This window comes from Talpa europaea (assembly GCF_964194135.1).
Source record: "Talpa europaea genome assembly, chromosome: 1".
Classification (NCBI taxonomy): Eukaryota; Metazoa; Chordata; class Mammalia; order Eulipotyphla; family Talpidae; genus Talpa; species Talpa europaea.
Window position 1 is genome coordinate 132,245,962 of NC_140073.1, and position 24,519 is coordinate 132,270,480.

At 35.1% G+C, this 24,519-nt stretch overlaps 1 protein-coding gene across 6 annotated transcripts in view; it reads left to right on the top strand.

Moving 5' to 3' along the window:
- Positions 1-3,968: 3,968 nt before the first annotated feature.
- Positions 3,969-24,519, top strand: part of CARF (calcium responsive transcription factor) — a gene marked incomplete at both ends in the record, with an annotated part of 28,426 nt that continues 7,875 nt past the window's right edge. The window contains 10 exons of one of the 6 annotated variants that reach the window (XM_084255272.1): positions 3,969-4,010; positions 8,003-8,230; positions 8,700-8,820; positions 9,832-9,961; positions 10,901-10,985; positions 13,168-13,357; positions 18,113-18,233; positions 20,582-20,725; positions 21,784-22,017; positions 23,698-23,860. In XM_084255272.1, coding sequence (XP_084111398.1) covers positions 3,969-4,010; positions 8,003-8,230; positions 8,700-8,820; positions 9,832-9,961; positions 10,901-10,985; positions 13,168-13,357; positions 18,113-18,233; positions 20,582-20,725; positions 21,784-22,017; positions 23,698-23,860 — 1,458 coding nt within the window. Of the gene's footprint in view, positions 4,011-7,490; positions 7,575-8,002; positions 8,231-8,575; positions 8,821-9,831; positions 9,962-10,900; positions 10,986-13,167; positions 13,358-18,112; positions 18,234-20,581; positions 20,726-21,783; positions 22,018-23,697; positions 23,861-24,519 lie in introns of those variants that run through there. The other 5 variants (XM_084255275.1, XM_084255271.1, XM_084255274.1 and 2 more) reach the window with 5 other exon arrangements.

Genomic DNA, 24,519 nt, shown 5'->3' on the forward strand with positions numbered 1-24,519 from the left:
AGGCGTTAGGATCCAGGCGCGAGAGCGGGTCAGAGGGCAAACGCGCGACGGTGGCTGACAGTGGTCTAATCTCGTGGTACTTCGCGGCGCGCGCTCAGAAAGCTGCGCCTGCGCATTGTGCTGGTCTCCATGGCGGGGCCTCGGAGCCAAGACGAGGTTGAGTAGACTCGTTTTGAATTTTCTCCCCTCTGCTCCAGCACTTTGTGGACTTCCCTCCTCGCCCTGTAGGGCGCTCGGCGGCAGCGGTTTGGGGGTGTCGGAGGTTTGGCAGCGCTGCCTGCGCCGGCCGACCGGATGCTCCCTCCCAACCCCCCCTTCTCCCTCCTGCCTCTCCTCCGACACCTCCTGACCCGCCGGGTCCCCGAGCAACCGCCGGCCCCGCCGCTCGCAGCCGCTCTCCGCGGAGACCCGCCCGGGCCGCGCTGCCTGTCCCCCGACTCGGGGCCTCTTCGGTGCCCCACATGGCGAGGCCTAAAACCCTGGGTTCGGACCGGACTCACGGGCCCGGGGGAGGCAGGCTTGAGAAGGCGTCTTGAGGGGTGTCGAGCCCGAGAGCGCGCCCCTGCCGCGCAGGACCCGACTCGCCCGCGGGAGCCCCCCGTGTGTGGGGGGTCCTTGGCGCTGCCTCTCACCCCCCCAATTTCAGGGTCACCGCCCCCTTTATAAGTCCTTTTTATATATTAGTCCTCCTACGTACTCCGCTTTTTTACTTTACTTTTTTTGTAAACTTTAAGTCACCTAGAGGCCTGTGTCTTCTTATCAATGATCCCTAGAATTGTTCTAATTAAATTTAAGTTGTTTTTTTTCTGAGAGAGCATGAATGGAGAAATATTCAGACCTCAAAGTCACTTTTTAACGCGTTCTCCAGAAAAGCTCCAAGAGGGGGAATTTCAAGAGACAGCAGGTTAGAATCAGGCATACTGGATGGCAAAATTTGTGGGCAGAGCGGGTATGTGTGCAGGTGAAGGCAGCTGACGCTTTCCCTTTTTGTATTGCTTCAGGATGTACTTCACTAGACACCTGGTAGTTAAATCCACCATAGAATGTAAGAAGCGATGTAAACAATTGTAAGCGAGAAAGAATCTCTTGGCAATGACAGTGAAACGAGGATGGTTTTCTGTTTACTCACGTTTTTAGAATGTGAGCTCAGGAATCCGAATGCGTTGGGATGGGTTCGAATTCTGCCTCAGCTACTTATTTATCAATGTTTTTGGGCGGCACTTTAGTCAACTGTAAGAGTCAAATGGCCGCAGAGTCAAAGTTAACTATTATTACCATCATAATCATTTAGATGTCCGTTTAATTGGAAGCTTTGCAAGTATGAAGTAAGGGAGAATAGCCTATTGTTAGAACGATAAAATAAGAAAAACTTTGTACTGAAGTCCTAGGAAAGAACTGGACATACAAATTGAGACCATATTCATTTTACCATGTAATTAGATGTAGTGAGGAGAATTACATGCCTTAAAGAATTTAGACCACCTGAAGTTGGAAACACTCTTAATTGAAGTCTTGCTCTTTCTGTTTTCAGAGTTTGGTAGAAGTGGAAAAAATTTTTACAGTTTTAAACACCGTTCTCCTTTAATCATAAGTGGTTTTTGAGTTACAACAGAATTGCCTGAATTAAAATTCATAGAACCTGAAATTAGCTTTCAAATAAGTTTTTTTTTTCAGATTTTTTTTTTATTGTTGATAATTACCGTTGTTAAAATATCTTTAAAAAATGTATAGTCATTGATTTCCTACTTGATTAATTTAGTACGGTCCTCATGTAAGACATGTAGTTGTCTGGAGAACCACAGCTTGGAAAATACCTATCTTTTTATTGTAGGTTTCTTCTCTAAGTTATGGCGTGTTGAGCAAGTTTCTTGACGTAACTTTAGGGTTTTTTTTTTAAATCTATAAACAGAGATAATACGATCTTTATAGAATCGTTGTGAGAATTAAATAATTTGTAAAGGGCCTCCCTTGGTGGCTCAGAGGTTGAGCGCTGGACTGCGAGGCTACCCGCCAGTCTTGTTCCCGGGCCGCCAGGGAGGGTCCCACCAAAAAAAAAAAAAAAAAGTTTGTAAAGCTCTCAAAGAGCAAGAGGTGAAAAGATGTGTGTATGTACAGGGTAAGAGGTACATAGATGCCAAGACTATGGGAAAGTTTATAGGGAGGGCAAATCTTAAATAAGAGACATTGTGAACATTAACTAAAATTTTTTTCACTGAAAAATGAAAGTTAAAATAGGTTCTATATTTGCATACACTTAAACTTTTTAAATATGTGATAACTTTCAAAACCCATCCTTATAAAAACTCTGTAAGGTATTTGTGAACTAGGAATTTTTTTTTTAAAGATTTATTAATTTATGTGTACAAGAACTGGGGTGTAAGACAGAGGTGGGGGGTGGTGAGAGGATTCACCAGAGAGAGTTGAGGGGGCAGAATAGGCAGATTTACTGGAATTCACTGCTGAGGGGAGCAGCAGGCAAGGCAGGAGGAGTCTACTGCCCCATGAGGGGTGCTGCCTGGCTAGCTGGGGAACAAACTGGTGCTGCAGTGGTTGGTGATAGCTTGATTTGCTGTCTTTAACCCCTACACCACCAGGAAGGCCCCTAAACAAGGAATCTTGATACAATTTTTGTCACCACTGATTCATAGTATTTTTTTGGTATACATCATTGAAGGAATATTATGTTTTTGTTATTTACCTATCCTGAAAAATGAGAGAAATATTATTTTCTGAAGTACTTTTGAGCACTATTCATGCAGTCAATAAGATTGATATTGAATAGATTTCACTGATAATGAACAGATTTCAAGAACACTGATATTAAATAGATTTCAAGAACACTAATATTGAATAGATTTCAAGAATCTTTAAATAGTAATTAAAGTACCTAAAATTGATATAAACATTTAAGACAACTTCAAGTGGCTTCATCATTCAGTTATCCTATTTGGGTGTTTTATTCCCTTCAGATTAATGGTTTTAATGGATACATTTTACTACACAAAAGTCTAGCGAAAACTTAACAGGAAATCAAGTGTTAGGAAAAGTTTTTAAAAATTGCAGCAGAGAATTACCTCTAGAGTTTTAAACAAATACGAATGCTATTGAGCATACTCAAGACAGCAGTAGCCAAGAATGGTACACAGAGAAATGAGTGACAACTGACTAGTCTCTGCCTTTCTGCTGTGTATTCAATAGGTATAAACAATTTCCCTATAAATAAAAATATTGAATTTCTAGTGTGACATTTTATCCTAATCTTTGTTTTTGATATAAGATTAATTCACTTTTTTAAATGTGATATGAAACATTCTAGAAAGCAATTTGCCAGCCAAATTTAATGTGTGTTTTCAGTAATTGCCTAGGTTACATATGTAATACATTCTTCTTTCTATTCTATTTGTCAAAAGTCAGTAACTACTTGCTTAAGAAATAAATTTGTCAAATCAACCCCAGGATATTATAGGGGAGCCTTTAATCTCAAACTTCTATGGTTCCAAAAGATGGCCTGCTAGTAAATACTTCCATTGTGGAGAGAAATGTAATTTTCTGTAAAGGTATTTGTTTTGGTAGCAGTTATAGAATGTGAGAGTTGAAACAAAACCTTAGTCCAAATCCCTAATTTTAGATAAAGAAACAGACACAGAAAGTTTGTCACCTACCCTAAAGCACACAGTTATCTGTAAAGTCATTCCTAGTTTTTCTTTTCAACAGAGTCAATTAGTAGAGTAGTTCTACTCTACTAATCTGATAGTGGCTATTTTATAACAAAGCCTGTAAAACAAAACTTAGCCATTTTCTTTAGATGTAGGAAAAGAAAATATACATTGAATGCCTTTTCATTACAGAAAAGATGCTGCTATGAAGATAAAGCTTTCACACAAATGATGCTGCAACTATCTTGATCTAGTGCCCCTAAAAAAAAGGAAGAACCTCAGTGGACAAGATAGGGCACCAGTGGTAGGAGAATGCTTGAGACCTGGAATTTAAACTTGAGCTACGGCCTGAAGGGTAATAACTATTTTTAACTAATTAAAAGTAACAGCTTGTAAAAGTTAACTGTTGTCTATTACATATTAATGGAAAAGTCAAAATATGCTTTTTTTTCTGTCTATAATTACCAGTTGGAAAAGAACATTTTATATCTAGCTTTTTAATATTAATATCTTCATTCTTAAAATTTAACAGATTAATTGACAGGGATAATTTATAATATACTACTGTTGCACATTGATTGGAAAAAGTGGTTTTTTTTTAAGATTTATTTATTTATGCATACAAGAGTTGGGGTACAGGACAGAGATATGGGGGGGGTGAGAGGATCCACCAGAGACAGAGTGGGGAGCTGAACAGACAGATTGACTGAAATACACTGCTGCGGGGAGCAGCGAGCGAGACAGGAGAGGTCTGCTGTGCCATGTGGGTTGCTCCCTGGCCGGCCGGGGCTCGAACTCATGCTGCAGAGGCTGTGGATTGCTTCATAGTGCGATGATTAACCTCTTGCACCACCAGGGAGGCCCTAAAATGTACTTTTAATGTCCAGTTCAACAATGGGTTAGGTCAATAGAATACTGAAATCCTGTTTTCCATGTAAAAAGAACTTTAAATACTATTGCCTCAGTGTCACCACAAAAGCTTGTTACCTGTAGTATAAATATACTGTAATATATACTGAAAGGAAAATTTTGAGTTTTCAGTTCCACTGAAAGGTAGTTATCTTTCTTCCATTGAAAAAAATTCCAGTCTGGGTAAAATTCTGAAGCAGGTAGTTTGTGTTTGGCAATCTTCCGTCGGTCACATCATCCCGGTCCTTTACTAGTGCACTTTTCTGGGACACCTATCCTGCTCTCAGTCTTCACTGCAGCATCTAACTCAAGCCTGCTGACTGCCTCTGAAGTGCTCTGAGCTTTGAATGTATTTGCTTTCTAAGCTGCAAATTTAACTTTTCTGGGTAATCTGTTTTTAACTCATCTGAAAGGAAAAAAGCTATTCTTATATAAATTTATACAAGTTTGTTAATGACTGATACTCTTTCTACAGTTTTTTTCTTGAGAAAATGCTTATTAACGCAAGTGAAAATCCCATTGATGAAATTTTAGGTACATAAGATAATTTTTTTTTTAAAGGAGTAGGTCTGTAGGGATAATTTACAGTGGGATCTGGGCACCTATTAGGAAAGTGGGAGTAAGTTTTTGAAATTCTTTGTCTCTCCTTCTGAGGCTCTACTTTTGAGTCTTTATATAGTGAGTTTTTTTGTTTTTTGTTTTTTTTTCAGTGACTACAAAGCCTTCATTGTTGGAGCTGTAATTTGGGGAGGGGGGCCAGGGATCAGTAGCTTGACACACTTTTTGTGTGTCAGACTGTATTAAGTTTAATTTCAAGCAGAAGTTGAGAGCTTCTTTTAACATCTTTAATTTGTTAACCTATCCAAAAAGAGAAAGACAGAGAGAATAAGAAATTTGAGGCTATGACAAATGAAGGAAAGAGGGAGCCTTGTTATCCTGAAAGAGTTCATATTGTAATCATGAAGAGTGGACTTTGGGATCTATGCATGTAGGCTAGAGTTCTTGGTCAGCCACTATTTGTAATCTTGGTAAAATTACTTGATTACCTGAGCCTTATTTCCACATGTAAATTAAGAGTAAGTAACTGAATCACAAGGTTGTTGAAGGGATTAAATAAAATGACATGTGTAAAACACTACTGGTATAGTGCTTTACTATGGTAAATGCTAAGTAAATGATAGTCATGTAACATTGAGCAGTCAGCCTCAGTTTTCTTTTCTGTAAAGAAAAGTTTCTATATTATAAAATAGTAGAATGATTGTTAATAATTCTAGCTAATAATTATTAGGTATAATAAGCATTCGATAAATATGTATTTATAGCTAGGCCAAATTTATAATCTTCATTTATTGTGTCATACTAGTGCTTACATTAAAAAATCAAAATGGGGTCTCCCTGGTGGCGCAAGGGGTTAAGATGCAACCTGTGAAGCTGTCTGCAGCTACTGCAGCATGAGTTTGATCCTCGGCCAGGGAGCTACCCACATGGGGCAGCAGACCTCTTCTGACTCGCCCGCTGCTCCCCTCAGCAGTGTATTTCAGTCAATCTGCCTGTTCTGTTCCCTGCTCTGTCTCTGGTGGATTCTCTCTCACACACACACACACACCCCCCCCCACCTCTGGCCTGTACCCAGTTCTTGCATTCATAAATAAATAAATCTTTTTAAAAAAATCAAAGTGAAACTGATTTCATAGCCTATTATAATTTATATTTGAATAGATTATTTTGGAAATATGAAATGGCAAACCCTGTAGATTTTCTATAATGTTAACTTTACAAATTATGTTTTGATCCTATCCAGAAAAATAATTTCTCAATGTATTCAATATATATATTGCATAAATCTTAAGTACAGATATAAATGTAGAGCTTGGGGGTGGAATTATTCTCTATTCTGATTTGGTGGTGGTTACTTGTGTTAAAATCCATAAAATTATATCCCAGAAAAAAGTTCAATTTTTATTCGTATTAATTAAAAAAATTCTAAAGATTTAGAAAAATGAATTCATGCTATGTTTTGAAAAATAGAAGTCTCTTAAAATGATTTTATGAAGTTTATTTTATATTTTTGATATTCTTTATGAATTTTATTTTGACCTTATTCCAATTTTGAGGGATAAATGTCATTCCTTTTAGCAAATAGAGACCTATAATTACTTTCATATGTTATGCCACGGTATCTGAACCTCAGCACCCTTGACATTTTTGTTGTGGGAGCTGTCTGTGCACTTAGTACACTGTAACTGTTTAACAATGCCTCTAGCTCCTCCACATTAGATACTAGTAACACTCTTCCCTGCAGCTATCACAACCAAAAATACTCCTGATGTTGCACAGTATCCAGGTGTGTGTGTGTCTGTAGACAAAATCACCACCTGCTGAGAACCCCTTAGGGGGTCTCACATGGCTCAGGCTTTTTTGCAATATGTATTTATTCATTTTCAAAGTTTGTCAAGCCAATATGAAGTGGTACGATTGCATAATAAGGTGAGAGTTGTGTATAATCCCTATCTATACCAAGAAATTCTTTCTAAAATTATCTAATTCTATAAAAGTCCGCACCTAACTTAAAACATTTAAAGCCTTTATTTGCATTAAATCTTTGTAAAATGAGAATTTTTATATTTGACGTAATCACAAAACAGCATTTCTTAATAAGTCCACACAGAAGTATAATAAAGGCTGGCATGAAGGGAATACATAACATTAACCTTTGCTTTGAATGTATTCTCGTGCCTTGCTATGTAATTTAATAAAAATGTTTATTTTCTTATCTATAGAATGGATATGATTAAATTGAAAATACAATAGGGGAGATGACAAATTTGTTTAAAATAGGCATTCTATAAATGTTAAATGCTTTAGTTGATCAGATACTTGAACTTTTTCAGCTATTAAATAATAGAAGAATATGGAACTGAATATGACTTCAGCATGGAACAGTCTGATTTATTAAGAGTCAACCATAATGATTCCAAAGAGTCAAAAACAGATTCTCAGGTATTTGAGGTTGGGATTCAGCTGGGAAAACAGCATGCCATTTAGCAACATTTTATGCTTGAGAATAAGTATCGTGTTTTATGTACTCAAGAATTTTAACATTCAATTATCCATATATTTTATGTAGAAAGCTTAAAGTAATATAGTCATAAAAATTTGTGCATAAGAATAATTTTTACATTGAATTAAAATGCATTATTTCAGGATGCATTCACATGGAAAATTTTATTTTAAAAATTGTAAATATAATTAAAATCAACAATCTCACTTAATTGCTTTCGGTCTTTATCAGTCTGAATTGATGACTCTTGGAAGCAGTAAAGTGAATAAGTTACTGAAAAATAAATGTCTATTTTCATTATAAACATTCTATTAAGACAAGTAGTAACTTATTTTATAAGCAACCCAGTGATTTTTTTTTTTTTCCTCTGTGAAAGCATCTGACTTGTATGGATTCCAGGGATCCATCCTTTGGACAAAATGGTTCTTCTAGAATTTTACCAAGCACTACTCATGAAACAGAAAATTCACTCACATCACAGGATATCCCTGGGACCCTGACTCAGACACAGGCTCTTTCTGCAGAACAATTCCATCTGGTAGACCAAAATGGGCAACCTGTTCAGTATGAACTTCAGTCATTGGGGGATTCTAATGCACAAATGGTAAGTATAGTTTATAAGTAACTGTATAGCAATAACATATTTAGCAAAATGTAGTAGTTAGTCTTAGCAGTTGACTTTATTATTAGTTGACTTAAATAGTTCAAACATGTATGGATAATATAAACTAGAAAAAGTAAATATATTCAGCTTAGTCAGAGCCTTGTCAGATTATTGAGTAAATAGTGATTAAGACCGTAAATAGTTAAGATCATAGAACGCAGAGTCAAACTTCCTGTTTTGATCTCTGGATTTATCACTGCTCAGTTGTGAGGCCTTGGAAAAATGTTTTATGTACTTCAGTGTTTTCATCTATAAAATGAGGGAAATAATAGTAACCAACATAAGGGATAAGCATGTCTTTAACAATTTATAACCACCATCGAGATAAGCATGTCCACCATTTATTTAATAATTCTATTAAAACAATATTGGCTTATTTATTTGATTTTTTTTTTTTAATGTTACCAAGATGATTGTTGCCAGCCCTTCAGAAAATGGACAGGTTCTTCATGTAATTCCATCCACCCAGACAGGAATGGCACAAGTGATTATTCCTCAGGGGCAACTTGTGGATGTGAATGGTCTTCAGGGTGAGTAATAATGAATTTGAGAATTTACAGAATTTGAGAATATTTTAAAAAACAATGTATATTTCAGAAAATCATCTCATGGAAGTCAATGCTAAAATTGATCTCTTTAGGTGAAATTGTGAACTGAATAAGTAGAAAAAAGTTTCTTAGCCCAAATAAACTTCAAGTTCATTTTTCAACTCCTGTCTAGGTTAGCTGTCTATTTCATTTTGGAATTCTGTGAAGCTGGTTGACTCTTACTTCCTCCCAAATGACCAGTGAGCATAAAATAAATTCTTCTTAATTATAGCAATCGTTATAATACAGCAACAATAACAAAAATATAGTGCTAATAGCTTCTGGCAAAGTTTTTACTTTTTTTTAATCAACACTGTTGTTAGCCATTTGACTTCCTTTAACTATTCGTTTCATCCTCTTTGCTCTTTCCCTCTTCATTTCGTCAGATTCAGAAAGGAGAATCATGCTCCCCTTTTTATTTTATTCTTTCTTTACTTGTTTTATAATATCCCTGTTAGTTCACTTTCTTTGCTTTCCTCCTTTTTCTACCTGTGACTCTCTTTCCTAACATCATAGCAACAATGTCCTGTTGCTCTTTCATACTTAATGATTTAGGGTAAATATTTTTACCTTTGTGTTGTGATTCTTTGTGTTTATTAACAGTCATTGAAACTTAATAAAAAATTCACAGAAGACACTATAAACATAGTATAGAAACAAAAAAGGTTAATTTCATATTTTTCTATTATATTGTACAACTTTAATATAACAATTATTTCTATCACTTTAATATCCTAGATATTCAGTATAAGTTCCAAAACTTACTGCAGAATTTTAGTAGTCAGTGTTATAATTTGAAAGTGAACAAATTTATCAGAGAAATTCTCAATAAAATATTATAAATTTTGTTATCTTGGCTTCAGAGCATATTTTATCTTACAAATATATGAGTTCTATCTACATTCTCATGTTCTTATTCAAGATAGTAATTTTTTTTTTATTGTTATTGTCAAGATGTTTCTGAAGAGAAACCCAACGACAGAAACTTACCAACTGTAAGAGTGGATGCTTTAGCAGACAATACCAGCAATTATATTCTTCATCCACAAGCATCCGTCACATTGCCCAAAAAGACAGTAACCAGGTAAGTCAGTGGAAAAGGGAGGTCATTCTCCTTTTCTTGACATCATCATGGAAATATTATTTATGTTTTCTCATCTAAAGCTGACTGACTATAGAAAAGTTCAGAAATTCAAGAAATAAACTATCATCAAATTTATCTTCACTTACTTTTACTACCTAACAAAGAGGCTACTCTAGAAGCTGTAAGTGTCCAAAGCATTACTTTTCCTTAGTTATACTTGCCTGTTACCTTTTGAGACAATCTGAAAGCATCTGATACTAACAGTTTTTAGATTTCAGAAATACCCATTCTATTTCCTAAAATTTTTAATGGTTTCATCATATTTTTATGCATTTAATTCCTCTGTGGTAAAGTTTTGTGGTAAAGTTTTGTTAACATCTATTTCAGCTTTTACTTTTGCCTAAGATAACACTGTTTATAATTTAGGGAAATATAGACATGGGTTTTGTATATTTATGTTAATTTTTCTGAGAATATTTTTGAACTAGTATTTTCTGACAGTCTTAGAACTTAATGTAATATATTAGTCTTATGTCATGTAATATCAGGTTACCTTTAACAAGTCACCTGAAGATGTTTTGTTAGCCTATATTTTTGATTAAAAGATGTATAAAGAGAAGAGTACAAAAATAAGCCTTGAGAGAGAGAGAGAGAGAGAGAAAATATTTGAATTTGTTGGGACTTAATTACATGGAAAAGGTCTTTGCTTTAGCAGTTCGTAATATATGGCTGAATGATTACAGTAAATGATAATATACCCACCCGGTTAGTCTGTATTTACTATTATAGTTCCTTGTTGATAACCCAAATATATTCTAATTGATAACCATAATGTATTGTCATTGACACCAGACAAAGTGGTTGAGTAATGAATGTGTGTTTATATATGTATATTTAGATTGTAGTAAATATTTACATATATATTCCTCCCCGTCTCAGAATGCTTGAAGAACCTTTTCTGGCTCCTCTACAACCACTTTCTTCTAACACACCCATCTGGGCCTGCCGTCTAAGGAGCTGTGAGGTGAGTTTAATAGTCCTCGCCTAGATTCACTTAATTGATTGTGACTACATTTTATCCCCAAGTGTCCTTTTGAATACAGTTAATTAAGGTGCAGTATATATAATTTTTTGTTCATGTGTATGCTTTCTCTATTCTTTTATTCCTTAGAGAGTATAAATGTTACTAAGGCAGAGAGCATAGAAATCCATTCACACTTTGCTATTTTTTCAATAATAATTTTTTTGTGTGTGTAGAAGAACTGGGGTGTAGGCTGGAGGTACGGGGGTCGGGGCGGATGGTGAGAGGATTCACCATAGAAGGAGCGGGGAGTGGAATAGGTGGATCTACTAAAATACACTGCTAAGGGGAGCAGTGAGCAAGATAGGATAAGTATGTTTTGCCATGTGTGGGTTAGCTCCCTGGCTGTGGATTGAATTCAGGCCATGATAGCACTAAGATTTAACCCTTAGACCACCTGGGAGGCCCCCTGCTACTTTTTCTGTCTTGCAATTCTATTCCCTTTTCTTCCACAAAACTTCACTATCATGGGCCTCCCCGGTGGCGCAGCGGTTGAGTGCTGGGTTGCGAAGCTGCCCGTAGCCTCTGCAGCGCCGGTTCCATCCCCGGCTGCTCCCCGGGGTCCCACATGGCGTGTAAACCTCTCCTGCTGCCCGCTGCTCCCGTCAGCAGGGTGCTTCGGTCGCTCTGCCTGCTCTGCTCCCCGCTCTGGCTCTGGTGAATTCTCTCACCCTCCCGCGCTTCTTTCTGTACCCAGTGCTTGTATAAACAAACAAACAAACAAACAAATAAAAATAAATCTTTAAAAAAAACAGGGCCTCCCCGGTGGCGCAGTGGTTGAGCGCTGGGTTGCGAAGCTGCCCGTAGCCTCTGCAGCGCCGGTTCCATCCCCAGCTGCTCCCCAGTCACCGGAGGAGGGTCCCACATGGTGCGCAGACCTCTCCTGCCGCCCGCTGCTCCCCTCAGCAGTGTACTTCGGCCCTTTTGCCTGCTCTGCTCCCCACTCTGGCTCTGGTGAATTCTCTCACCCTCCCGCGCGCTCCTGACTGTACCCAGTGCATGTATAAACAAAACAAACAAACAAATAAAAAAAAAATGCCTCTATTAAAAAAAAAACAAAAAACTTCACTATCGTGTTTTTCTACGTTTGTCTATTTCTTCTCTTTCTTTGCTTGCACTTCTTTCATATAGTCAGTGGAACTTCTTTAGGGATCATTGTTTGATCTTGTCCTGTTTCTCTACATTTTATCCTTGGGGAGCTTATCAATTTTGTTGACCCATAATTCTTTATAAAAATTATTCTCAAATCTGTTTTTAATTCTGTTCTTTAGTTCTCCCTTGTTTTTGTACCAGGTCATGATATATATGATTATTTAACCATTAAAATGCTTAATTTTTTAAATCAGATTTTAAAATATGGGATGGAAAATAATAACTTAAGTTTTAATATTTCAGAAAGTTTCTAATAATGTCTGGTAATGAGATGTCTTATATTTATTAGGACAATATAACTGTTGTTACTTTCCTAAGTTATATGTATAAACACACATAGTCTTACACTGTTTAATAGTGTTACTTTTAATCAGTGATGAACATGTGTACAACTGTGTTCCCAATAGGCTATACCATCTAGGTTTATGTATCTGCACATGCTGTTTTTAGCATGTATAGATCCTCATACTAGGACTTTTGCTCTGAGATGTTCCTTATCAACTTTCCCTGTTTCTGCACACTGAGAGACACAGAATAGTCAAAGCAAAGAATAATTAAGACGAAGACACAGAATAGTTTAGACACGTTGATAATCCAAGCTCCCACAGAGTATCAGATGTTGGAAGACTGTGCAAACTTCACACAGACAGTGCTTGGGGTTTGATTGTTTTTTTCCTTATCAGTATTCTAACAAAACAATCTTGAACAAAAAGATGTTATTTACGGACTTGTAGTATGGCAATGATGTTGGCATTATATTCTCTTAACAAATACCTGGAGATTATCTACTTGATGAAACTGGTTGAATTTCAGTCAGACCCACTGGTTGTAATAGACCATTGATCTGAGGGGAGAAATGACATTCTCTTTTGAAAACTGATGAGTTTTTCATCTTATATAACCGTCTTAATAAATTTTTTGTGCAGTGAAACATTTGCTAATAATTTTGTCTTTTAATTTATACTACATACAGAAAATTGGAGATTCATACCGGGGCTACTGCGTAAGTGAGACTGAATTAGAAAGTATTCTAACATTTCACAAGCAGCAGACACAGAGTGTTTGGGGGACTCGCCAATCTCCAAGTCCAGCCAAGCCAGCTACACGCTTGATGTGGAAGTCCCAGTATGTCCCATATGATGGAATTCCATTTGTCAATGCAGGTACTTTTTGAAAGTGTTATTTTAAAAGGATCAGTAATAGCCATGATCCATTGTGAAAATATGGCTTTTCTAAAGTGATACATTTTCACTTTGCTTACTGAATATTAGTAGATGAAACTGCATCTACTAGAAGGAAAACTTACAGTAAATATAATCAGTTATTTTATGTTATAAAATAGCATTTTAATCTATTAGTGTGAGATAAGTAATACTTCCCATAAACATTTTAAATAGAAAATATAAATATTGAAATTCTAGGTAAACCTATTTAATAAAAATTAAACAATAGAGCAATTTTATTTAAATACCCTTGCCTGGTGGAGTCTTTTATATCCAATCTGGATAATCTCTCCTTCTGAGGCAAGTTTCTGTTCATTGTAGGTGACTAAGAACTCTGGAGTTACTGTATAGAATTTATAAGCTACCTGGCGATATTATATATTTTAATATTAACGTTCTTGTCAGATGTGTTACATACAGTATTCTCAAACACTAAGCTAGTATTTATTAAAGTAGTAGAGTTTTAAGAAACTCCTACTGAGTCACCCTAGAAATAGACCCCAAGGAACCTAAAAATAAGTGATTTATTTCAGAATGGTAGTGGTACTGATTCAAAAGGAAGAGCCTCTTCCTATTCCTCTGAGGGTAAAGAGAAATGTAAGGGAGATGAGATAAATGCAGCTTTTTCTGTCCAGGTGTCATCAGTGTTGTATAAAAAATTCAGTTTCTTCCCATTCCCTAGTTCTAATCCACTTCTTAACTCACACATGAATTTGGTTTCTGTCTTTTCAGTTTATATTTTTTCTACTTTACCATACGTATTTTTATTTATAATAATGCATTGCTTTAAATATTTTAAAATATATATAATCCAGCTGTTGACATTGCTGTATAAACTTTTCACTCACCCTTGTTTTTTAAAATCCATCCAATGCTGATACTTCCAGATTCTGCTTAATTCAATTTAACTATTATGTAATATTCCAGCACATGATCAAAACACAATTATCTTTCTACCAATCTTTTAAGTTTTTTCAACTTTTCAATATTACATAGTATGCTATAGTCTAACCTCCACAATATGTTTTATGTTGAAAAGATGTACATTTTTCAAGAGTGTATGCATTGAAGTGGAATAGCTGAGTTGTAAAATATGCCCATTTCATCTTCACGAGATTATTTCAAATTATTCTCATTAGTATCTTTATAAGTCTAAAATTCCTTCTCTAAAATTGATTTGATTAGATGTAATTCAAAATTCTGTATTTTTAGAATATAATATGGTAATATTATAGAGTACTACCAAATATTCTATAAACATTATCACTTAATCAGCCAAAGTAATACTTTATGGATAGACTAAGAGGATTAAATAACAATACAAAGGTCAGGGTTTGCAGCCAAATGACTTCAAAAACTGTTTTCTGAGCTTTTTAGATTTCAGGGATTGACAATCTATTCCAATTTTTATTCATTTCAGCAATTCCCTTTTCCTCATTCACTTCATTGTTAGACTTTTAAAAATCTTTATATTGGGCCTCCCTGGTGGCACAGGCTGTTGAGCACTGCACTGTGAAGTGCAGCGGGCCAGGGAGAAACCCACATGGCACAGCAGACCTCTCCTGTCTTGCCCGCTGCTCCCTTCAGCAGTATATTTCATCAATCTGCCTATTCTGTTCCCTGCTCTGTCTCTGGTGAATCCTCTCACCCTCCCGCACATCTGGCCTATACCCCGGTTCTTGTATAGATAAATAAATCTTAAAAAAAAAAAAAAACTTTAAAAAAATAAATAAAAATATTTATATTATAGAAAATTTCATATGTGTATCAAAGTGGAGGTAGTGATACATGGAATCCCATGACTTCAAGTATCTTCCATCTTCTAGCTTCAACAACTACAGTGTAAGCATATGATCAATCTGTTATGGGACAGGGAGAGGGGCACCCCAAGACCCCCCAACCTGTCCGCTCTAAATCATTTGTCATCTGCTGCATCAAGACAAAACATACTCCATTGTGTAAGACCTTTAGTGGAAAGGAACTTTAATACAATTAGTGTGCAACACAGAAAAGGGGGAGAATGGAGAAGAATATAGTTTCCAAAACAAACACCTTAAGTCACCCATCCCTCTCATGGGTAAATGCCCAGCCAAACAGGTTTTGCCCAAAGCAGGGCCTCTGAGGCCTGAAAGCCTGCCACAAGTCTAAAGCACATTCTGGTGGGTACCCATAGAAAAGAGTCAGAAACAGCCAGATAAGTCTGGAGGGAAAAGAGCAAAATGAAGATTAACGCTGCCATTGTTAACTTCCCCCTGGGTCTCTCACCCACATCTGTTTTAACCAATCCAGGACCAGAAAGCAAGTGTAGCTTCTTTACTTGTCTCTTACTACATGTGCCTCCTCCAGATCTTCTTGCTCTCCATCCTTCTTGCTTCCTTCCCTAGTCTCAGTCCAGCTTTTTCTACTCCCCACTCAGCTCCACCCTCCCTTGGGTGGGGCAGGGAAACTGGAACTTTCCCTTTTTCTGGTGACCACTCTGTTAGAAATCCTCTCTCATCTCTACCCCTACCTGCTTCTGCATTTCCCACTCCCAAGGTGATTTTACAACAATATCCAGATACCATATTATTTTATCTATAATTACTAAAGCATGTATCGATAAAAGATAAAAATTTTAGAGGCAATCCCATTATCACCCTCTGAAAGAATGAATAGTAATTTCTTAATGTCGTAAAGTAGTTCACTTTTCTCCACCTCTAATTCTTTTTCTATAGTTTTGTTCAAATTCACATCCAAACATAGTCCATGTATTACTTTGGTTAATATATATCTTAAATTTCTTTTCATCTGAAAATTTCTCTTTCCCCCAGGTAGTTTGTCCTGTAGAGTTTACTACATTCTAGATTTTGCTGATTCATCTCTGTGTGTAGTTTAACATGTTCTCTTATCTTTTCTATTTCCTGTAAACTGTTGGTTCTAGAGGCTTAATTAAGTGAGGGTTTGATTTTTGTGATACTACTTTACAGGTGTGCTTTGTACTTTTTATTGCTACCTGTGTGTCACACTCTTTTGCGGTGGTAAGGTAGATCAGTGGATTCAGCTGTTGTAGACTTCTTTTGGTTTTTGGTTTTACTTTTGGCCACAGTGAAGAGTGTAAGATAATATTTTTGTATTGTTTTAATTTGCATTTCCCTAGTTACTTATAAAGTTAAACATCTTTTTCATTTGTTCATTTAATATCCTTTTAATTCTTGGGCCTCCCTGGTAGCCGAGGGGTTAAAGTCTCAGTGCTGTGAAGTTATCACCAGCCACTGAGGCATGAGTTCAATCCCTGGCCAGGGAGCTGGCCCACATGGTGCAGCAGATTTCTTCTATCTCACCTGCTATTCCACTCACAGCAGTAGATCTGCCTGTTCTGCTCCCCCGTCTGTCTCTGGTGAATCTTACCACCACCCCCCACACCTCTGGCTTGCGCCCCAGTTCTTGTATGCATAAATAAAAAAAAAAATCTTAAAAAAAAAATCCTTTTTGTTCTTTCTGAATTGCCTATTTATAGCTTGCATCCATTTTTATGTTTAGTTTTTTATTTTTATTTTTGAAAATTATTTATGGTTCTTTAGTCTGCAATTTAATTCTTTGTTATATATTTATAATGTTTCTCAAAATATTATTTTCCTTTTACCATTATTTATAGTGTCTTTTAAATGGAGGCTTAAAGTTTTAATACCAGCTTTATCAAAATTTTGATTTATAACTAGTGGGTATGGTTTTTATATTTTAAAAGTTTGCTATACCCTATGGGGAGAAGAATATTCAACTTAAAAGATTGAGCTACGTAGTTTTCACTTCTATTTATTTGTATTAACTATTGCTATATAACAAATTATCTCAAAATTGGTAGCTGAAAACAACAAACATTTGTTATCTCAGTTTCTATGAGTCAGGAATCCAAGAACGGCATAGCAAGGTGGTTCTGCCTTAGGTTCTCTCACAAGGCTTCATTTAAGGTGTTGGCTGGAGCGGCTCACTGCCTGACTGGGGGAGGATCTGCTTCCAAACTCACTCAGGTGGCTGTTGGCAGGCCTTATTCTTTGCAACGTGGGCCTCTCTACAGAGCTGCCCCACCACATGACACCTGATTTCACCCAGAGAGAGCAATCCAAGCAAGAGCAAGCTGTACCCAAGATGAAAGTCACAGTCTTTTTATAACCTAATATCTAAAATAACATCCTATCACTTCTGCCCTATACATTAGAAATATGTTAATAAGTCTAACATATGCTCAAGGGGAGGAATCATACATGGACCTGAGTACTAGAATGCAGGGCTCATTGGGGGCCATTTTAGAGGGCTGATTATCAAATTATTTTAACAGCCCATCTAGAAATAAGGAAATAAATAACTATAAAAGGAAATAAAAATTTAAATAACAATACACACTAACATATAACATTTGCTAATTTCTATGTATAAAGTAGTAAATTTTATTACTAAAAATCATTTATGTGTAAATATCAGTAGACATTCAGTAAATGTGATATTTGCTAATTTCCTTACCATAACTTGGTAAATGTTACAATAAACTTTTAAATGTTTGTGTTAGTACATCTTTAGTGAGACTTACTGATGTTGTCTTTCCTTTAAATTGAATAACTAAAAGCATAAATTTTGACAGTACCACCAAATTATTTTTAATCTAGTATCCAGAACAGATGGATACTTGAATTAATATCATTAGTTGATTTTGGCCCACAGGGAGTAGAGCTGTGGTAATGGAGTGTCAGTATGGGCCAAGAAGAAAAGGTTTCCAGTTAAAAAAAATCAGTGAACAGGAAAGCAGGTCTTGTCAACTCTACAAAGCCACTTGTCCAGCTCGGTAAGCTTTCTTTTCTTTTTCTTTATTGAATTATATATTTTTGAATAGCTAATATGCACATTTTTATTAACTTTAAAACAGTGCCAAAAAGTAAAATGTTTTCTCTTTCCCCTGCTCCTTATATCCCTCTTTAAGAGGCAAAAACTTACCAGTTTCTTGAGTAACCTTCCAAAGGTACTCCGTATATGCATATATGTACATGTATATAAATGTGTGTGTGTCCTCCTGGACCCTCATAAATGCTGAAGATACTAGTAAAACTTACTAGCATTTTCCTTCTTCAAAGTTGTAGTATTATACTGTCTTTCCTACTATGAATTTACATTAACATATACTATACTACACTTCACTTTTTTTAAATTTACCTATTTTTTGTTCATTCCCAATATATGTTGAAGTTGTCTCCATATCTGTACATAAAAGCACTAGTTCTTTCTTTATTTTTTTAATTGATATATACTATTAATTTTGTGATTCCTTGTTAGTAATCATATATTCCATTGATGGATGAGTTATCATTTATGTAAGTCCTTTAATAATGGACCTGTAGGCTCTGAAAAGTCTTCTTTATTGTATACAAAATTGCAGTTAATAATATCGTACCTATTTGTAAACTTGTACAAGTGTATTAGTAAGATGAATTCCTTTAAGTTGCTAGGATGAAAGTTGTAATTTTTTTAAATGTTTAAGGGTATTGCAAAGTGTTTTCTAGAGAGGTTTTACCAATTATATTCATTACTAGTATGGCTATTACTGCTTTAGACAGGACTACGGAGTAGTCTTTGCTCTTGTAAGAATGAAAAATATGAGCCAACTAAAGATTTTTATAATGTCCTTTATTAATTTTCTTTTTAGATATTATCAGACAAAATAAATTTTTAAGAGATAACATGTATAGTAATATAAACTAAACATGTTATAACATGTATAGTTGAATTTAGTTTATCTTTGAAACATTTTATTTTAAAATTACATCTTTGTCCTCAAACCTCAGCATTCTTGAGTTTTTAACAGCAGTTTTTAAGGTTTCTCATGTATTAAAATGTTAACTTTAGCTAATATTTAAACATGTCAATGAAACAAATTTCAGCTGCATTTTAAACATAAGCAATATAACTTTTTAGGTATAACTTAGGAGAAAACTTCTGTGTGTGAGAAAATAAGTTTATTCTTAATCATTTTGCCTTCTTTCTTTGAGTATGCTGTGCCCACCAACTGTGTTGGGTGCCATGGGAATAAGGGAGACTAAAAGAGAAAGATAAGATTTTACTTAATCACTTAAAATATTTTTTGGGGAACCTCCCTGGTGGCGTAGGAGTTAAGGCTCAGCACTACCACTGCAGGGCCCACCACAACAGCCTGAATGCAATCCCCAGCCAGGGAGCTAACTTAACCTTAGCAGTGTATTTCAGTAGATCCACCTGTTCTGCTCCCCACTCTTTCTCTAGTGAGTCCTCTCACCCTCCCGCACCTCTGGCCTATAGCCTAGCTTTTCTATGCAACATAAATAAAAATCTTACAATAAAGGAATAATTCTTTAAAAAAATTGTTTGGGTGGATTAGGAAACTGAAAACTATTGGAGAACATAAGAGCATAGTACATAGTATCAAATGTTTGGTTGAACTGTCTTTAGAGGAGGAATATATTCATGGAAACTAATGAACAAGAAAGTATAGCTTAACTTGGATACTGAAGTTTAATTGAATTTGAGTAAAGAATTAGAGGAGGAAGGTATTATAGACCAGGAGAACTATAAAGATATGGGTGACTGCATATTTGGTATTAGACCGGAAAGAAACATTGAGATTATAAACCCTCCCAGAAAAAACAATTTTATATTTGAAGCAATTGAAAGTAAGTCTAGATAAATAAGCTAGAATAATGTAGAATGCTTCCAATATTGTCATAAAATTCATACTTAGTACTAGATAGATCCTTGATCAGAGAAGCACCAATGTGTAGCTTTATTATGACATTGCTATATTAAGTAGATGTGATTAATGAAAGTATGTAGACACAAAGTCCTAGAAGTAGCTGCCCTCCATTAAAAGAAATCCAGGTATAAGATGCTTATAGCTTCCAGAGAATGGAGAGGAGGCAAATCCTGAAAACAAAACCAAAAACAAATACCTTAATATCATAAACATTTAGATAATTTTTCCTGAAATAATAATTATTAATTTGCTAAATATTATGCACTGAGGATAGTACATATCTTTTATATAATCCTTTGAATTCCCTCTAGATTATTTGAATTTTCTCTCAACTTAATGCTTAAACCCAGGTTGATAAGTTTGATTTTTTTTTAGATTATAATGAAACAAATTTACTTTTTCTTAAAAAAAAGGATTTACATTAAAAAGGTACAGAAATTTCCTGAATATAGAGTTCCTACGGACCCCAAAATTGACAAGAAGATAATTCGAATGGAGCAAGAGAAAGCCTTTAACATGCTAAAGAAGAACTTGGTGGATGCTGGTGGTGTTCTTAGGTATGACATTTTTATAGTTCTTTTATTCTATAATTTTCTTACATTTTCTGGAACTCTTTAAGAGAAATTTTAATTATGTTTTCCAATTATTTCATTCAGAAATAGTTTTAAAAAGTAGATGCCTCACTAGTAGTTTCTTGGGTATTAAAATTATTTCCCACTGTTTAAGCCAGTAAGTTGATAAGCCACATGATATGGATAATTCTGACCAAAGCATTTTGTATATTACATGGAAGTTTTTTCCCAAAATAACAATATGTATTTAGCAATATGTTTCATTGTATATCTAGTATTTTGTTTCAGATAGTTATTAGGAGCCAAACTTGGTGTCATCTATATAGTTTTAAAACACATCTTTCATTTCTCATGGCAGCCAGAAATGAATTATAAGTCTTTCATAAAGTTCCATTTTTTATCTTTTATGCTTCAGGTTTTAAATACCAGGAAATACTGGCTTTCTTTTATGTGTCAGTACAGGTGTAATGAGATTATGTTTGTGGGATAGTTTTTGTGCGATTTTAAAATACTTTCACATATGTGAAAAATGAATAGCTAATTACATCCTTCAGCTTGGAGAACATTGTGTATGATTTTTAAGTAGCCTCCATTTCATGTAGCATCAGTCTTTACAAATATTTTATACAAAATATCCATTAGAACAGTATCCTATTAGATCAGCTCATTTTTCTAGTGTTAATACTGCAGTATGAAAGACCTTTATTCACCTTTCAGCTAGTCTCTTATTTATTGGATAAAATTAACTTAATCTGAAATTTAAGTAAATACATATATCCTGCTCCCTCCTTAAGTTTTGGGCTATAAGGAAACTTTGTAAAGGTTTATCAAGATTTTAATTTAATTGGGTATAAAGCTAATCTTACAAGAGTTAAGAGAAGACATTTAATATTTTACTTCTATTTATTTTAAAATTCATTTAGTCTGATGCACTCAATTTTTTTTCTTAAAAGAGTATTCTTTTTCTTGATGAGTATTAACATAAGAAGCTATGATTTCTGTCTTTGTTGACTAATGAAATTTTAAATATTTTCTGTTGTCAGATGGTATGTACAGTTACCTACACAGCAAGCTCATCAGTATCATGAATTAGAGACTCCTTGCCGTCCTTTGTCACCTTCCCCCTTCCCTGTGTCCTCTCTTGAAGAAGAGGAAACTGCAATTAGAGATGAGAACTGTGCATTACCCTCACGTCTACATCCTCAAGTCGCACATAAAATTCAAGAATTAGTTTCACAGGGAATAGAACAAGTATATGCAGTAAGGAAACAGCTAAGGTACAATAAAAACAACTTGTCCTTCCACTTTTTTCATTTTTGTTGATTTAAGTAATATATTTAGCATTATGTGTATTTTGTAGTATATATATCTTATTACAGTGGATAAAGAGTATAGTTCATTAATTTATTAAAATAATCTTATTTCTGAACTGATCTTTTCCAGCAGATGCTTGGCTATCCATGAGTATTAATTCGAATTATTCATTTGAGATTCCCTATATTCAGATTTGGTAAATTGGACTATTTCTAAGTGATATATGAGTTAATTGTATAATAAATACTTTTACAGAAAAAATCCTTTGTTGAACCAAAGATTTTAAAATCTAGGACAAGGTATTTGTATCTATTTGAAATGCAATTAAATTTTATTGCAACAAAAGAAGATGGGTAGTTCTTTGACTAATGAAATTTTGTATGTAGCACTCTGGTCTAATTTTATTGATAGTCAGGATATAATAATTACTAATATTTGATACTATGTGTGTGTCAGGCATTGTGCTATCTTTATGTGCACAATCTCATTGTTATAACTCTATAAAGTTGGTATATTTATCCCCATTCTGCAGCTGAGAATATGGAGACTCAGAGTGTTTAACTGGTTTAAGAGGCAAAGACAGAACTGAATAATAGGTCTAAACAGCCTGTTTGCTTCACCATGATTTCTGCTATTTAACTGACCTTTTTCCTACTGATTATTATGTAGTCTGATCTGAATAACACAATGAGTATCTTCAAGAATTATTTCTTAATATGTGACTTTTCTTATTAGCATCTTTCTTAGACATTTTATATTAATTTCCATTGAGGCATTGTTAGAACAGCTGGAATTTTGTAAAGCCATACACTATAAAACCTGTTTACTATTTATTGGTCTTAAGAACAGAGTGTAATGCAGTTCTGATATGGTCTTATAACTTGGGTATAGGCCCAAAGGTCACTTGCTTGTTAGGTATGTATATAATTTGGGGCAAATTATTTAACTTCTGCAGCCCTCAGCTCCCTTGTCTGTAAAGTGGGGATGATAATTGTACCTACTGCACAGTAAAAGTAGATAATTGATGTGAAGGGTTCAGTATAGTGTCTGACTCATGAGTAAGTATTTAAAAACATGTTATATTTAAACTGGAAATAGTGATTCCTTTAAATTCATAAAGATGTCAAAGTTTATTCTAAGATACACAGATGTTAAACCAAAGAAAGTAGGCTATTTCCTTAATCTGCATAAATTCTCTGATTTGGTCTAATGGAAAATGAAAAATTGAAAGACAGATTACTTAGGGCCTCCCCGGTGGCGCAGTGGTGGAGCGCTGGGCTGCCAAACTGCCCGCAGCCTCTGCAGTGCTGGTTCGATTCCCAGCCGCCGGGTGAGGGTCCCACATGGTGCGCAGACCTGTCCTGCCGCCCGCTGCTCCCCTCAGCAGTGTACTTCATCAATCTGCCTGCTCTGCTCTCTGCTCTGTGTCTGGTGAATTCTCTCACCCTTCCACACTTCTGACTGTACCCAGTGCTTGTATAAATTAATTAATTAAAAAAAAAAAGTACAAGGAGACAGATTACTTATAAAACTGTACACCATTCTTCACAGAAGTTTGTCCTAAAAGAAAGTCTTTATCTTATTTAATTCATAGTATGTTGCTAGATTCTTTATGTTTTTATTCTACCTTTTATTTTCCACAGAAAATTTGTGGAAAGGGAACTGTTCAAACCTGATGAGGTGCCTGAAAGACATAATTTATCCTTTTTTCCAACTGTAAATGATATAAAAAATCACATCCATGAAGTACAGAAATCCTTGAAAAATGGAGATAATGTGTATAACACAGAGATTATTCCAGCAACGGTATGATCACAACAGTAATTTCTTATTTTATTTAAAATCTTTCTCAGTTTTTAGTACTATTCAGGCAAATAACAGTGGTTGAAATTAGACCATATAAATAACTGATATTAAACAAAAATAGTATCTTTTTCTTAAGAGATGTAAACACTGTGAACTCTCAGGTGATGATTTGACTAAAATTTTGTTTTCTCTTGAGTAGAAATGTGAGTGAATTTCCAACTCAGTCTAGAAAATAATGGTAGTAACCTTCTTATGAAAAATCAACATTTTATCTCCATGAAAGGTATATCTTATTCATTTAACAGACATTTATTAAGTACATACTGCTTACATCTCCCTTTTTTAAATATATGGGCAACTTTAAATAGGACAATTCAGTCTCGATTATACAATTTTAGTATATGTGCTGCCGAAGCGAGCACACAGTCTCGATTATACAAAGTGATAATGTTAGTTCCATATATCATCTATAAATAAAAATTTTACCTCATTCCATGATACTGTATGTTCTTCCTGAATACAGTATTTTTCTAAGAATGTTTTACCTGTTCTGAAGAAATTACTATAATTACCCATAAACTGCTAATTATGAAGCACAGTGATTACAGCATTAAAATCTCAGATGCAGTATCTGTCGCTCTTCAGAATTTTACTATCCA